We start from the raw sequence: 17117 nt of genomic DNA on the forward strand, positions 1-17117 counted from the left end.
TTTTTTCTCCCTGGAGCGCATGTCTTGATTCTGCCGATTAATGAGTGAAAAGCAAGAAGAAATCAAACCCCGACCTTGCCACGGATGAGAGCGCAGTGATGCTGTGATAACTGTGACTGAACAGACAGGAAGAAAAAAAATCCGCGAGCAGCGACAGGGAGAAGTTGTGCGGGATATTGTGGTCAGATGAGGCAGATGTTAGTTTGCTGAGGAGGTTGATAGATCCTGAGGACCGCGCCGACCACCCTCACATTATGGTCCCCGGGGCCCCCAGCACGACCACCACCATGCTCCCCGCATCCGAGGCTGCCAAGATCTACCAGACCAACTACGTGCGCAACTCCCGCGCCATCGGCGTCCTGTGGGCCATCTTCACCATCCTCTTCGCCATCGTCAACGTGGTGTGCTTCATCCAGCCGTACTGGATCGGGGACGGCGTGGACACGCCGCAGGCGGGCTACTTCGGTCTGTTCCACTACTGCATCGGAAACGGGCTGTCCCGGGACTTGACCTGTCAGGGCAGCTTCACCGAGTTCAGCAGCATCCCCTCCGGTGCGTTCAAAGCTGCCTCCTTCTTCATCGGCATGTCCATGGTGCTGGTGCTCACCTGCATCACCTGCTTCGCGCTCTTCTTCTTCTGTAGCACCGGCACCGTGTACAAGATCTGCGGCTGGATGCAGCTGGCTGCAGGTAAGAGGCATGACTACAGGTGGAAGTTTGGAAAGATGGCTTGTAAGGGAGCACTGGGGGGGAGTGAGAAGAGTCCAATGAGCAAAATGTGATTACCTGAAACTGTTTAAAGGCACAGATTTTACCCTCATCTCCCAGTCAGGGTGTGGACTTTTATATTTTTTGGCACAAAACATCTGTACATTGTTTTAAGGCACCAACAAATTCAGAGATTAGAGTGCTTTTTCACTTCAAAAACACCAGTAAAAACATGTAGTTTACATCAAATTACAGATGTAAATTAGTTGACCCTGAACTGTAAAACAGAAAAAAAAATGGTCACAATGTGCAACAGGTTAAGCCACTGAGCCCAAATTGAGTAGATTTTGTCTGATGAGACCTTGTGTCAGAGACTCTCTCTGGTTAATAAAGCCCTTGTAAAATATTATATAACTGTCTGTGGTGTAGGTGGGCTGGCAACAGCCTTGAGGAGACTAAATCTCAGCTCCAAACATTGTACTAAACCCTCAAGAGTGAAATAATGAAGTCATGCTAATATTTTCATTTTGCTTGCAGAGAACTCATTCCCCCTGAACCTGAAGCCGTGAATGAACTCTCTTCATACACAGACAGCGATTTTAAGTACAAAAATACAGAGGGAAGATCTTAATAAAAGCTTATATCTTCATAGTTTCTTCCACTTCAATTCAATATATTGTTGATTTTATAGCTTCTCAGTGTTTCCTGTGGTGTGCTTAAACGTAAACTGGAAAATGCAAATTCTTCTTTTGCTCATTTAATGACACAGGGAAGGTTTTAACTTCAATCCCAGCCAGCACTTTAAATAATAAGAAAACAAAAACTCACACAAAGAAATGTAATGATGTATAGTACTGAGTGAGCGGTTTCCTCCCGCCTTAAATTATTTCTTATTTCTTCTCCTCATTGCAGAGAGTTCCATCCAAAACAAACTACTTCTGTACATACAGGAAAGCAGCAGCAGAGAGTTTAATAGTGAAATAGTTTCTTATTTTACCCCTTTCATTTATCACAGATGTGTTTTCTGTGCATTTTATTGTTTTTCTGTTTTCTGTTTATTTGGATCCCCTTTAGATTTATATCTCCCAAGAGTCCTTATTAAAGTCACAATAGAATACAAGCAGGATACAGCTGTGGCTCAGAGGGTATGTTGGTGACTCAATCCCCGACTCCTCCAGCCCCCATGTAGACGTATCCTTGGGCAAGATACTGAACCCTGATACATCCGTGTGTATGAATGTTAGAAAGCGCTTAGAGAGAAGGATGAGACATGTAGCAGAGTGTAGCAGAGAGTAGAAAGACACTCTATAAGTACCATTCCATTTACCATCCTACTTACAAACACCACCTCCTACACCCGGTGCTAGAATACTGCACACATACCAAGTGTTTTTTTAAATAATTTTCATATACATGTGAATGAGAAACATTTACTCCAATGAAGCATGTACCCTGTGGCCATTTTTCCCTCTCATGCCAACTTTAGGCTAACAGACACTAAAGCAAGAATCAAGCGTTATTACTATAATTATATTATGATTTGCTCAGATATTGCTGACACTGATATGTGATAATAGTAAGAGATTTTATTTATATGACACCTTTCAAAACACATTTACAAATTTACATTATTGGGATGGGCCTGGCAGAACCCCGGCTGGGTATCTCAGGCTGTATCCTGCCATATAAGGTGTCAGAAGATCTGAGATTCACTTAGTTTTGAGCCCACAACAGGCTTTAAAACCCATCAATCAAATCTTAAAATCAATCATCAAATGAAAAGGTAACTACTGAAGAGAAGCTAAAATATGACTGATGTGCTCTCTGGCTGCTGCATTTTGGACGAGCTGTAGTTTTGTGTAGATGTTTTTGTGTATAAGGACTTAATAACAGTCTACAAGAGAAAACAGAACATGACTGGACAACTGAACTGACATTCATATTCCAACTGAGGTGGCTATCAAGAAATGACACCCAGGTTTTTACAGTATTGGCCCAAATTCATGGAGAAAGAGCCCAGATGTGCTGTGATACATCTGTTAGCTGTTGTGGCCAAGTAATGAAGCGCTTACTCAAAGTCCATTTTAGTTTGGACAATTTTAAATGTGTGGGTTTATCAGAGGGCAGCATGTCTTTGGGCTGCAGCTTCCTCCCTCAGTCCAAAGGCATACTTCTAAGGTTAACTGGTGATTCTATTGTTTTCTGTGTGATGGGCCTGTGACTGGTGACCTGTCTAGCTACCCCATGGCCCTCAGCTGAATAAGCAGCTAAGGAAATAGATGGTCTATTCCTACCTTGACACTGTTCATTTTCTGAAAGCATTTAAGATGATTTACTGAGTTCTTCTTAAGAAGAACATTTCTCTGACATTGTACTAGGGAGTTGGCAGATTAAACACTGGCTAATGTCCAATCTGACTGCATCTGGACATTTGCATTCTTATGCGAACCTCAGCTAGGATGTCTGGAAAAGTTCAGGGCTGCAGTGTATTTTTGAAATGAACATCCAACAAGGACAGCATTGAAAGAAACAGCAGAGGTATAAGAGCTGTGTAAACTGTGCTTCTAGAGTGGTAGTCTGTAGGTGCTATACACTGAGTTTTAGTGGCTCGTGTCTACAGCTGTGTACTGTCACCTTTGAGCGGTGCTAAAAGTATGTAGAACCACCGGTAATGTGGGCTACTTCTGTTCATGTTTGCTGGTCTACTATGTTAACCTTTACTCTGGAGAAGACAGCAGTCCTCTACAGTCTATGTGAACCTGGAGTCTTTGAGATCAGGTTCATGCTTTTGGCTTTTTGGAGAAATGTAAATAAAGTGCATCTCCTTAGGCTCTGTTGCTTGAAGGTTTCTTGAATAACGTCATGTCCACATTGCTTGAGATTTGTCCACCATATTGGATGCTACACAACCACTGAACGTCAGGGAGAAATGTGCATACCCTGACTGGTTGGGTTTCTGGAGGCTGCTCGTTGCCAGAAACAGAGTGCTGCACCAGAAACCTCCTTGTAATTGATTTGGTCACTAGCAGATTACCTGTAGTATGCATGGAGGACGCTGACTTGCTAAATACTAGCCAAGGGGCTGTAAAATTTGGAAAAGTGTGGCGCAAACCTCAAACAGAGAACTTTTTTGTTTTGTGTCACCCTTTGCAGACAACTTCCATTAGTCCATGAAAACTAGTGACAACTGCAGCAATCTGCTAGCGATCAAAGCAATCAAACCACTCGCAGGATACACATTTTTTTATAGTGAAAAATCTAGTTTCCAGATGGAGGTGGACCGGTTTTCTAGACCTGTGTGTCACTGATGCCCCATTCACATGACCCTGGATTATCATACTTCCAAAAAGGGGAATAAGTTAGCAGTTTCATGGCTGCAGTACCTCAAAAGCTAACAAGCTAAGTAAATGGGTAATAACACAGGACCATAAATCCTGTTCTAGGCCACAGTTCACCAGGTACTGTGAGTAAACTAAAAGATTTATCTGATCTTTTAACCAAGTTTACTAGATCTGTGTCAGACAGTGTGGCTTGCAATAAATTTAATCCTGAATATTTCTGAAGTCTCACATTAGTTTATCTTATTTCATATTCATCTCACTGTCATACTAAGGATTGGCACAGACCCAGAAAGCAGACTCAGGGGTTGTCTGTGAAGGTTCTCAGTCATCCAGGTCATCGTAGTCAAAGGAGTTTGCAAAGAAAAGCGTCTGGACTTCTTTGAGTTGCTTGAAGACGTTTCACCTCTCATCCGAGAAGCTTCTTCAGAGAAGAGAATGGCAACCTCAACATTGAAGTTTACCGGAAGCCCACACACACGGACCAGTATCTCCTCTTTGACTCCCATCACCCTCTGGAACACAAACTTGGAGTAATTAGGACCCTACACCACCGGGCAGAACTTGTTCCCTCTAAGCCTGAAGGGAAAAAGAAGGAACACACACATGTAAAGGAAGCACTGAAAACATGTGGTTATCCTAACTGGGCGTTCATAAAGTCAGCAAAAAGGCACAGAAAAGAAGATCAGACACCAGCGAGGGAGGATAAGAAAGACAGACGCAACAACGTTGTCATCCCCTATGTAGCCGGTGTATCAGAGAAACTCAGGAGAGTTTTCTCCAAGCATGACATCCCAGTGTACTTCAGACCCAGACACAAACTGGTTCACCCGAAAGACAAAACTCCAAAATACAGACTGAACAACGTGGTGTATGCTGTACAGTGCAGTGAGGAATGCCCGGACCTCTACATTGGAGAGACCAAACAGCCACTTCACAAGCGCATGGCACAACATAGAAGAGCCACCTCCACGGGACAAGACTCAGCAGTCCATCTGCATCTTAAGGATAAAGGTCACTCTTTCGAGGATGCCAATGTTCACATATTGGACAGAGAGGACAGATGGTTTGAAAGAGGAGTGAAAGAGGCCATCTATGTCCACTGTGAGCGACCATCTTTGAACAGAGGCGGTGGTTTACGACACCAACTGTCTGCCATCTATAATCCAGTTTTGAGTTCCCTCCCCAGACGCCTTAACGCCCACTCACATCCTGGGCCATCTGACCTCAGGAAATCACATGATAGGGTGGGGCCAGGTTTCACAATGGGCTCACCCGAAACCCTGGCGGATTAGGTCCCACACCCACTTTCACACCTTGGCGCATGTGATTAGAGGATCACCAGGGGGTCCTTTGTCCCTCCTTGGGGGGATACTCCCACTGGGTTAAATCTGGGACTCTCGGCCATTTGACCTTAGAACTGAAGAAGCTTCTCGGATGAGAGGTGAAACGTCTTTAAGCAACTCAAAGAAGTCCAGACACTTTTCTTTGCAAACTCCTTTGACGACTCAGGGGTTTATGGCTTTCAAGTGTTTATTTATAAGTTGGTGAAAAAGCAAAGCCGGGCTCATAGACAGCGTTGATAATGGCTCAGATTGGGTGACTATATCTCAGGAGGTAGAGAAGTTCCTCTACTAATTTTATTTATTTTTAATTTTTTAATTTAACCTTTATTTAACCAGGAAGATCCCATTGCGATTAAAAACCTCTTTTTCAAGGGAGACCTGGTCAAGATAGGCAAGTGTCCTTGCCTATCTTGGAAAGTTGGTGGCTCCAGTCTACATTCCAAACATCCTTGGCCAAGATAACCCCAAGTTGCTCTCCAATGCATTCATTGGAGAATTTCAGAGAAATAGATGATTCACTAGGGCGTGTGACTGGTAACTGAAAAGAGGGACCAGGGTTAACAGGTGAATAAGAACACTAATCACCGGTAACAGGGTTGGCCCAAGCTCCATTTGGCAATCTGACGAGGAACTGAGGCAACCTCCGGCCCTTAAATACCCACACATGATGACTCAATCCAGGACAGGTGTGGAAAGGACAACCAGATAGGAGACTCTGCCCACACCTAATGCCAACCTCACCTCTTCACCTGTGACTAAGTAACAGAATTAAAACACAAGCACAGATCCTCAATCTGGTGCACCACAACACTCACCCTGTTAATCAATCGCATCACGAGTCAGCCTCTGACAGTTTAGGCGAGTGTAGCCTCGAGCAGATGAGAAACATCTGCAGGGGTCCACTAAACCTGCTTCTCTTTTTGGGTTCATTTTCAGGCTTGTAGCCTTCGTCCTCAGCTGACAGTTTTTAATATATCCAATTTGGATACAACATTTTCACCACATATAGAACAAGTTCTCCAATAAACCTGTAAACCAGCTTTGATGTGCAGGATCGAAGGAGCTCCCTTTTAAAGTCTTTTGACATTTGTTCGCCTCAGCTTGTGATTTTTGTGTAAAAATGCAACCATAAATCTATCTAAATCAGTTAGATGGAAGTATGGAAGCTCATTTGTATTCTCATAAAGATTGGTTTAAGGTCAACAGTCCCAACTGGGAACAAAAAAGAAGAATATAGCCGATATCTTCCATTTGTCTTTCACTTGACCTTGACTCAACATTGACTAGAGAGGGCGGTGGAAGAAAGAAGCAGCTACATGACTCACTGAGCTTTAATTTGATCCAAAAATAAGAGATTTGATTTCATTTCTTGAGAGAATGAACGGCGCTGCACAAATTTACACCCCCGCAGCGAAACATATGATAAGTAATGACTGATAAAGACAGCGATTCTGCGCCGAGTCTCTGGCTCAGAAACATTTGTGTATATAAATAATCTGCCAGCATCGCATCATGCACCTTTATAAATGCCTGCAGCAAAACACTGGTTGTTCTCAAATGGGAATTAAATGTCATAACCAATAACAATCACATTAAACTGCACTCCTGCTTTCTGCCTACAGAATATGCCCACACATTTGGGGTTCAAGTCTGCTGGCCACCCGGCCAAACAATAAATACCTAATCATTTATAAGTGGCAGAGGTTAGCAGAACCACTGGCCAGCTGTTGGCCTACTCCCAACACAATGTTCCCTTTTCATCTAAAAATCCCCAAAGCTCTAGCAGCTGTGAGTTGGATTATCTCGGAGACAAAGCACAATGATGAGCTCAATCACGAGCCATTCCTAATGAGGAGCAGTTGGTATCTTTGTGGTGTTTTACTCACAGATCAAAGCTGCTTCTTATTCCTCTGAGCCACGTCGGCCTTCCTCGGGTTTCCCACCAAGTCAGGAGAACAGAGAGTTTTTGCGCTCGCTAATGATTATTTTCATGGCTAATGACTGATCGTAAAATGTCAGAAAAGAGTTTGGCAATCTTCTAAGCTCACCAAGTCAGTTTCATTGTTGTCCCACCGTAAGGCAAATAGTAGGGATGCGCTAATGTCGTAGGAAGCCATTTCCAGAGAACAAACTACTATACACTGAGCTGACATGCTCACAGTTTCTTAAACTTTCCGTGTTATTTTGTTACATAAGTATGTAAAATAGTAGTATGTATGCTAAATGTAATGTAATCTTATAAGCACAGTTTCCTTAACCATTGATTATTTTACTAAATAAACCTTTAATTTTATATATGTCAGTTGCATTTTAATCAGAGTTATTCTTTTTATTTTTGAGTTCTCTGTAAAATCACCACTCCTGGAAGATCCCTCAGGTAGCAGGAGGGTTTGGAGTCTTTGTCTCAGTAAGTTTCAGTAAGAAATGTAGATTTCTTCTTCATCTGTTTTTTAAAATAAGAATGTATTGTTCTGTAAACATTAATAAATAATAATCCTAACATGTCTTAATGACAGAGCATCAAGTCTTGCTCTATGGCAGGCAGGAGTTTGAACCCACACGCGGGACTCGGAAACAAGAGATATAAAACTCAAAAACGACTTTATTGCTGATAAATAACAAAGAAAAACAAGCTTGTTACAAATAATCTGAAACTATAACACTTCTGGAGAAACATACAAAGGACACAGCCATGAGAGAGGACACAACAAAGCAGAGAACAAAAGCAGAGAGTTTAAATACACAAGAGGAGATGATGTCAGAGTGGAGAGGCCTGGGGAAAACAGCTCAACAGAATCTAACTAATGAGACAAAGAAGCAAAACTGAACATAATGCATGAGACGAGGGCTTATCAAAGTAAAACAGGAAGTAACAGAACACAAGAACAGAAACACAGACTTGACACAAAGACAGATAGGGTAGACTTTATTAATGTAGTGGGTCTTTATTAATGTCCTGCTAAACAAAACACTTGAAGCACACACACTCATACAATCCTTTGATTACTGAACTCCAGAACAATGCTTTTTTCCTGTTATACACACCCACACCGCTGGTTTCCCAGTAGACATGTCCATGCTTGTGATTGGTCAGATGCCCTCAAGCTCATGCCTCTTCCTGTGAAAGTGCTTGTAGCTAAACTGATAAACCCTGGATTGACTTACCAAGCTCTTAGTGTGATTTCTGATGCTCATTAAATGAAGCTAAATAATGGAAAGATATCCTAGTGATGATGAATTTGGTCCAAAAAATATACAGAGTCCCAGAAAGTAAAATAAAACAGGAAACCACACAAAAAGAAGTCACAGAGAATGAGTGGATGATCCAACAACAGTAAAGACAAGACTTTATTTATACAAATACATACATACACAAAACATACATATACATACAGAAGGCAGAAATAAGGCACAGAAGGAGACAAGTAAGGTGGGTTAGGCACAACTGGAAAGAATCAGCAAAAACAATGAAGAAATCAGAATGTAGGCAATGTAATTAAATAACCACCAAGAGGCAGCTAACATGTAGACAAAACATAATGTGATAACGATAAGAAAAAAAAGAGAAACTCAAGACAAAATAAAACCAAAACTCAGCAAATCCTATACAAGAACCTTAAACCATGATCGCTGGTACTCATCTGATCTGAATACTCCATACAGACATCTGAATGGAGCGAATCAACACTTCTCTCACCTTTCCTCCTCAATGTCATTTTCAAGTCCCAACAAGTCCATATGTGGGACCAGCCACTAAAAGATCTCTTGGCAGCTTTGATACACAATCTCGAGGAGCTTCCTCTGTCTGATCCCATCAGGATTGTAGAAAAATACATATATTCCCTGTCAGATGCCACTTCAGGTGGTCTGAGGCTGCTGTGATAGGCTGTCAAAGACAGCACATACTGCTCAGAGGCTTCTTTCCAATAATGGGATCTCTTGAATGTTTGATGAGTATTGGCTTCTGGTGCATCAAGATTTCAGAAAGATATGCCAGGAATAATGATGATCTCTTTAATGATGAGATATCCTTTTCTTTGATATGAAGCAGAACACAGCTTTGATGGTCATCTTTTGCATTTCTTTGTACAGTAGTTAATCCGATCCTCCATTTTCTCTCTTCTGCGACTAGATAAAAAAAAAATCACAGTTTAAAGGTCAAAGAGGTCAAAGATGAGAGTGTTTTGATGATGGAGTTTCACTTTCTAAGTGGTGTCATTTTGGCTTATGGGGTGTGACAGGCTGTTTATAATAAAAACACATTAATAAAGGCGACGATTGGCTCTTTTTCCAATTACTTCTTATGTTTTCTACATTATTTATTCCCATCTTTGTGCTGAGAAAATCAAAACATTTTCACAATGAAAAATAACTTTTTTTAAAAAGCTTTTCAGCTCTTCAACACAATATATTTGAGTATTTAGCCCAAATTTAGTACAAAATCAATGCTGCACAAGTGATAAATACCAGTAATCTGCCAGTTTATTTATAGTCTTTTACAATATATGAGCTCTTCTCACATGTCTTTAGATTAAACAAAAACAGCAGGCTCTCTTTACTGGACACTTTATGGAGTCATATATTTGATTTACTTAAATTTATGACTGCAGACCAAATTTTTTGGTAGCCACAGTTCATGGCCATCGCTGAGGGTAGGAATTTAGACACACTAAGCTCTCTCTTTACCACATCACTACAATTGCAGACCTCCTCATGCTGAAGGGATTTTTATTCGTGAGTGATCTCAGAAACTATACTGCTCTTAGCAAATTATCTTGGGTGAGCCTCAGCCTCACCCAGAAAAGGTTACCTGGGCTCCACCTTACAGACGGGCCTGGGGGAAGGGCTTTTTGGCAAGTGGTTGTGTCCTGGCGTAAGCCTTTGGAGCCTTGTTCAGCCTAAAATAGCCACATAGGTTCACTCTCCTGTGGCCTCTCCATCTCCAGGAGGAGCCAAAGGGGTCTGATGGTTTATGGATCAAAGCGATGGTGATGATGACAAAATATATAAGAATTATCACAGCGGAGCAGAAAGTGTCTCTGATGCCATTTAAATCTGACATCATGTATACAAAATCTCTCAGGACGTCACATACAGTGACAGGCTCTGTGAATATTGTACTGGATGTCTGTGTGATCCCAACACATCATTAAGAGACTTGTTTTCTCTGGTAATTTGTCACCCATCTGCTGTTTTTTTGCTCACTTCATACTTTGTGTTTCAGAGGAATTAAAGAGATTGTAAACTGCCACTTAAGTTGCCATTAATAAATCCATTAGTTACAACTTATAAACTTTTAAACGCATGCCTTATTATAAACTGGCACCGATGATGCAAGCAGGCTGAGGTGAGCATGCTCAGTGCGGAGCAGCAGGCATGCAGCTCTTGACAAGACGATGCACATCGCTGCTCAATAACCTGGATGGGCTCCAGAGCTCTGATGGCCATCTGGATCCCACACAAATGCGCATACATGAACACTGCCTTTGGCATGAGCAGCTCCTCGCTTTTCTGTGACTATAAGTCCATAAAAATCCATAGAATCAGAGGTGGGTTACTCAAAGTGCTGCTGAAGCATTTCCAACCCAGCATCCATTTCCTGGTTGCCTGACCAGCAGCTCCCTGTGCAGTAAGTGGCTCTCCTCATGGTGCTCTCTGCGTACTAAGTGGTCCTCTAGAGAGTGGAGCTGGCATTCAGAGGTAGCAATAAAAGGTCCATTTGGTAGCTGAAGGTTTATTGATCCAAATGTTGCTTTCCAGAACAACAGGAAGCAGCGCTGTAACAGGACACAGCTGCCACTACACGCATGGCCTTTTTGATGGCTCTTCAGTTACGTGTTAGCGTGAGCGACAGAGAGACTCAGTGTGAGTCGTGCACGCTCTGGTTGCCTTGTGTTTGATGCATGATAACAGTTTGATACATCTCCTGACTGACTGATATTATTATGTGAATGCTCGCTGTGCTGCGTGGCATTCAAATTTACACCTCCTCAGAAGGATGTCAAGTGGAACTGGGCCGTGCTGCTTATCACCATCACATTGTGTTTAGGAAAGGAGAGGAAAAGATAGGTGGTTAGACAGCCTCACCACGAAGGCGGAGGAGGAGGCCAGATAATGAGAAAAGATCCAGGAAACGTCTGGAAGATGAAATCTATCGATTAAAATGCCACTTGTGTGCTTCCTGTCCATGTGTTATAATAATCCAATTAGAGTCATTGTACCTTATTGTTTATTTTCTAATCTAAACCTTTAATTCTCATATGCCTTCTTGAGCAGCAGTCTAAGCAGAGGTGCTCAGACCTCCACCAATCAGCTGAGCGATGTGATCTCTCCAACATGTTCTGGGTCAGCCCCAGGGTCTCATTCTTGTAGGACATGCCTGAAATGCCTCACCTAGGAGGCATCCAGAGTACTAATCAGATGCCTGAATATTCTTTTGATAGAGAAGTAGCGACTCTACTCTGAGCCCTTCTCGAATTACTGACTTCAAGGTCCTTGCAGCAGCTAGAGACCGGTCCGGTCTCTAGCTGCGGAGATTTGATACAAGTTCCTTAGCCCCATAAAGCCAAGTGTATCATATTTGATACATGAGTTTTTGTGATTCTTTTTTAAACTTCGAAAAAAACAAAATAAATTACACAATAAATTTTTAAGCAATAAATTAAAGAACAAGCCTGATGTAGCAAATGTGATACAAACTCATGCATGAAAATTAATATTGACTTTTCTTTTTTTTTGTCAGAAGGTTCAATAAACACTCCATTAAATACCAATAATAATAACAATAATAATAACAATAATAATAAATAAACACTCCATTTTCAAATCTTGAATTTTCTGTAATAAATTGGTTTTTAAGAAATATTGCATTAAGTTTAAAAAAATCTCCACAGGCACGTGTTGTTTACATGCATAAAATGCAACAACTCCCTTGAAATTAATCAGATATTGTAGTTAAAAATGATTTCCCACACTTCTCTCATAAAAGGTTCATGTTAACTTCACATTTTGCCTCTAAAATATTAACAGGAAATCACGCAGACGTAACTTTTGCATGTGATATGTTGGTACATATAACTACCGCTTTCAGTTGCTGTTCTCCTTTCAGTAGCAAAGTGCTAAATCAAAATATGTATTATCAATAAATTGTGCACTTGTATGCACAAACACATCTATGTCTTGTGGTCAGTTGGTGCCACAGATAATTGAAAGCATCAGAAAAGTAACGATGAAATCCAAATATGCAAAAATGCAATGTCCATTTCTGACATTATTGAGTATTGCAGATGAGCTGTGTGTTTCTTTGTTTGTAGGTCCAAAGATTAGCATAAAATGGTTGGTTTTGCATATTGTAGATGTTCAAATTTCCATTTTTCGCTGAACACTTCAAGGATTTACTAGTCTTGTGTCCTGTGTGTGAATCCTTTGTGCCGCTCGGCACATTTCCATATTTCCATATTAATTTATGGAAAATGTTATTCTGTTGTTTGCCTTACAACTGGGACGAAAGTACATTTATATTTGCTGCAAAAATTGCACAACCCACATACAACCCAAGGCGATGTGCACATTTTTAGAAACTTCTACATTTGATTTTTCTTTTTCTTTTTTACTTATTCAGTTTTTTTTTCTTTTTTTGTTTTTTGCACACTATCTGTTTCAGCACAGATTTATACGCCTACACTGCTTTTCAAAGTGCATGTTGTTGGGGCATTTAACAAAGACGAGACTGTTGAAACGGGAAGGCAGTGGAGGAAAAATCTTCAGGACAATCTTCTGATGTGAAAATGGTCAAAGACAGCTACTTGTGGCTAATTTTAGCACCAAAAAAGTGCCACCAGAGGGATCATTCTAATTTTATTGTTCTGTTTATTTACTCTCTGGAGAAGGTATAACCCCGTAGTTTTAATCTGTGCATGTGTGCATGTGCACTCCAAAATAAACCCGAGTGCTAATGACACTAATGACAGCTCAATCTTTATCCTCTCATCCATATAATGAATTACTGGAAGAGTCTGAGAGGCTTTAAAGTGATGTAACATGACCACATGTGAAAACGCGCGCGCGCACACACACACACAGAGGGAAGAGGCCATTAGCAGAAACGAGTGAGTGAGGCTTTCACCTGAAGGTGTTTAGATGAAACCCTCTGCTCTGCTGCCTTCTCCTCTACCCCCTCTAAAGTGCTCAGCTGCTCCTCCCCGCCCGCCTGCCCTAGAGGTGCTGCCTGGAAAGGAAAACATTTCATTTTTAAGCTCAGAGAGGTCACAGCGGTTGGACGGTTGGCGGCTAGAGTACAAAAAAAAAAAAAAAAAATGCCAAAGAAGCATAAAGTGAAAGAGAAACAGTGCCGCAGTGTGTATCAGCCGAATTAAAAGGCTGCCAAGTCAGCTGGAAGTCTCAGAGATTTTGGATTCCCACTACAGACCCGTTTCGAGTCTGTGAATTAAGAAAGTGGATCGCCTCCTTCAGCTGATGAGGATTTTAAAGAGACAGTAATCAACCTGTAAAATCTGTGTTTACAGCCTCACACGTGTGTTACCTTAACAGACATAAAATAGTCCGATTTTGAAAACTGAGACACAAACACAGAGGACAGCGATGGCTCAGTTTAAACGTTTCAGCTTGTGGAGCGCTTTTTATAAAGTGGCTTCAACTCAAGGTTAAAACAGCAAGCATTTCTAATAATACAGTAAAGTGCTGTTTTACTTTGAATTTGAATGAAAAAATGTTGTGCTCACTTGCGTCCCGAGCTCCTCTGTGATCTCAGATGGTTAAGTGTTTTTGCTTGCATGAGCAGAGAAGGCTGTGTCCCCAACGCTTTTACGGGTGCAACGGTGCGAGAGCAGTGATGGGGTACTGAAGGAGCGAATGAGGTTTTAGTATCTCTACATTATACTGTGGGCTGGGGCAAAGCCATTTAAAGCTTTGTAAGTCTTTACAAGCAGTTGTAACATGAAGTCAGTGTTAGTCCTGGAAAAAACACAACTTTTATATAGTCTATGATTGAAGCACATAGATCTGCATTCAGCGTATCTATTTAACAGCTATTCAGCTTAGAAACCACTTTGAAAAGTTCATCATTTATATCAACTATTAATCTGTACTGTTATTGAACGATTTAAACTTTTAATCACGCTATTATTTAACAATTTTTATATGTCAAGTAATAATTTCTGAGTTTTTTATCCAAAACCTTATTTCTGTCACTGACAAAAAAACGTTTTTTGGCATGCATAAGTCAAAGTTTTGGGTTATTATCTAAAAATCTTACCTTATACTAACTCAAACTTCTGAAAAAATAACTTGAAATTGAGAATGTAACTTGAAAATATGAGTAAGTAGATTGAAATTTTGAGATATTAACCCTGAATTTTGCTTTCTGGATGCAAAAAAAAATTTCTTCAGTGATGTAAACGGTCTCCTGTAATTTTAACTGTAAACTGTTCAAATTGTAACACGAACAGTTAAAGTGACACTGTTTTTGTAACTCTGTCTCTGTACACCATCACAGTGGATTTTAAATAAAGCAGTTAATATGTGAATGAAGTGCAGGCTTTCAGCTTTATTTCAGGGGGGTTAACAAAAGTATTGGATTAACTGTTCAGGAATTGCAGGCATTTAAAGTCACCCATTTTCAGAGGTTAAATTTAATTGGACTAAATAACAAACTACCTAACTTTAGTAACTTTAATAGTTGGATGAAAAACCTTTGTCATCATCAGATGCTATGTTTTCTTCCTTGAGATGCTCTGCGAGGCCTTTACTGCCTTTGCTTCAGTTGCTGCTTGTTTGTTGGTGTCTCTGCATTCAGTTTTGTATTCAATGTAAAGGATGCTCTGTTGGGTTTAGATGAGTTGACATTGAAGAATATCCAATTTCTTTAGAAACCCCTGGAGTGCTTGACAGATGATGTTGTGTGCTTCTGGTACAAGTTTATCTTGGTTTTATCTTTCCATAGAATTTTTCAGAGAACAAATACCTTCAAAGTAAAAGTTGTGCCTTCGGAAACATGTCTGCAGCTCTGAGGCACAGCTTTTATTTTGAAGGTGAACCTCTATTTCCAGCATGTGTCTCAATTTTCAGTTTCACTACAGCTCAGAAACAAACTGGACAGTGTTTGTAGATAAGTCCATCACTTCCATTCAAACTACAACACTAGCAATACATAAGTGACCAAAGGAATCACAGAAAAACGTGTTTTTGTCCATGACCGATGGTTGCCAGATGGTTGCAGACCAGTCTCTAAGCTTGTATGACTAAGGCTTTATCCACTCTAGCCTAAATTAATAAGAGATAATTAATAATAAAATAAACCAATAGAATCTTGTTAGTTGGGTTGAAGCAGCTGAAAACAATCAAATAAAGCCAAAAGTTTTTTTTAAAATAACTGAGAAATTTAAGCGATATATATATCTTCATGAAACCAAAAGCCACAAATCCAAAAAAAGCTCGAAGTGTTAACGGCTCCCGCTCTGATGATCAGTGTTGCTCTTAATAGAGCTGTCAGCCGGCGAGTAAATCTAAACACAGCGATGTAAAGGTGTCACAGAGGGTGAGCTGTTTTACGAGGTGTGTGGTTCGGGGGAGTGTTGAGATTGAGCTTTGTGTACAAAACGCTGAAATCACAGCCAGACAGTCAGCAGCTCACAAACCCAACAGTTTCATGGCTGACAGCGCGATCAGTACTGCCTTTACACTAGCAAATATTAAACTGTCTCTCACAGTTAACTGGATCTCAGCTATATCAGATCCTGAGCTTTAGAAAATAATGCTCCAATTATAAATGGTTACAGCTTTTTTATAAATATAAAGTCTTACATTCAAGAAAGAACCACCTGGTGTTACTATCACCAAAGCAAATGATGTTTTATTTCTGCTCTCTTCATGTTTGAGTAAGAAAGGGTCGAATTCAATATGGCTGAATATCATCAGAGGGCATATGTGCTGCTCATCCTTGCACCTCCAATTTGTTGTGACCACAAGGTCCCTGCATGCACTGCAAGGGCACTGATCTCTGTAAACCTAACTGCATATTTATATGTAGAGTGCACAAGGTTTTCTGTTTGCTGTGTGCTTGGGACATAGGGAACTTTAAACTCAGATTTATTTTATGCAGCAGAAGTCAATTAGTTTTAGCTTAATCAGTCAGTTTAAGCGATGTCCAAACTTCTGAGCATCATGCACAAAATAAAGAGTATCTAAACAAAAGGAACTGGACAAAAGAAGGCTTTCACAAACTTTTATCTTTATATAAACCTTTAAAAAGCTAAAATAAAACGGTACATCTAGTAAGCTGAGATATTTCACAGAGAAAATGAAACTTTGATCTGTTGCTGGTGCCAAAGTAAAGCTCGAGGATCATCAGTGTCTTTCTAAATTTCATGGAAATCCATCCACCCACCACCAAACGATACTGGCTATTGAGCAAATAAAGACAATGAGATAAAGTCAGAAAATGTCATGGCTCTGACATTGTGAAGGTCAAAGCATTTCCCATTCATTGCATCTTGTTGATAAACAACTTGTCATTTGATGACGTTTTCAAAAATGAGTTGGCGTGTGATGGACAGATGGGGTCGCAGCAGCGTCTGGAGCCGGTTCGAGGTAAAGCGAGAGTGGTGTGTCTGATTGGGGAATCATGAGGTATTTAGAGCCTTAAGTGTGACTGACAGTTTTGATTGCAGAGTAGTTAGGATGTGGAATGAGCGGAGAGATGGAGATT

The 17117-nt window shown here is 40.7% G+C and overlaps 1 protein-coding gene across 1 annotated transcript in view; it reads left to right on the top strand.

Annotated features, from left to right (window-relative positions):
- lhfpl3 (LHFPL tetraspan subfamily member 3) overlaps positions 1-17117 on the top strand; it is a 54459-nt gene that overhangs the window by 731 nt on the left and 36611 nt on the right. Inside the window, exon 1 of the mRNA XM_005456665.4 lies at positions 1-690. This exon is cut by the window's left edge and continues 731 nt beyond it. Coding sequence (XP_005456722.1) covers positions 255-690 — 436 coding nt within the window. The 5' untranslated portion in view covers positions 1-254. The remainder of the gene's footprint in view (positions 691-17117) is intronic.

This window comes from Oreochromis niloticus, linkage group LG17 (genome assembly GCF_001858045.2).
Source record: "Oreochromis niloticus isolate F11D_XX linkage group LG17, O_niloticus_UMD_NMBU, whole genome shotgun sequence".
NCBI classification, from domain to species: Eukaryota; Metazoa; Chordata; class Actinopteri; order Cichliformes; family Cichlidae; genus Oreochromis; species Oreochromis niloticus.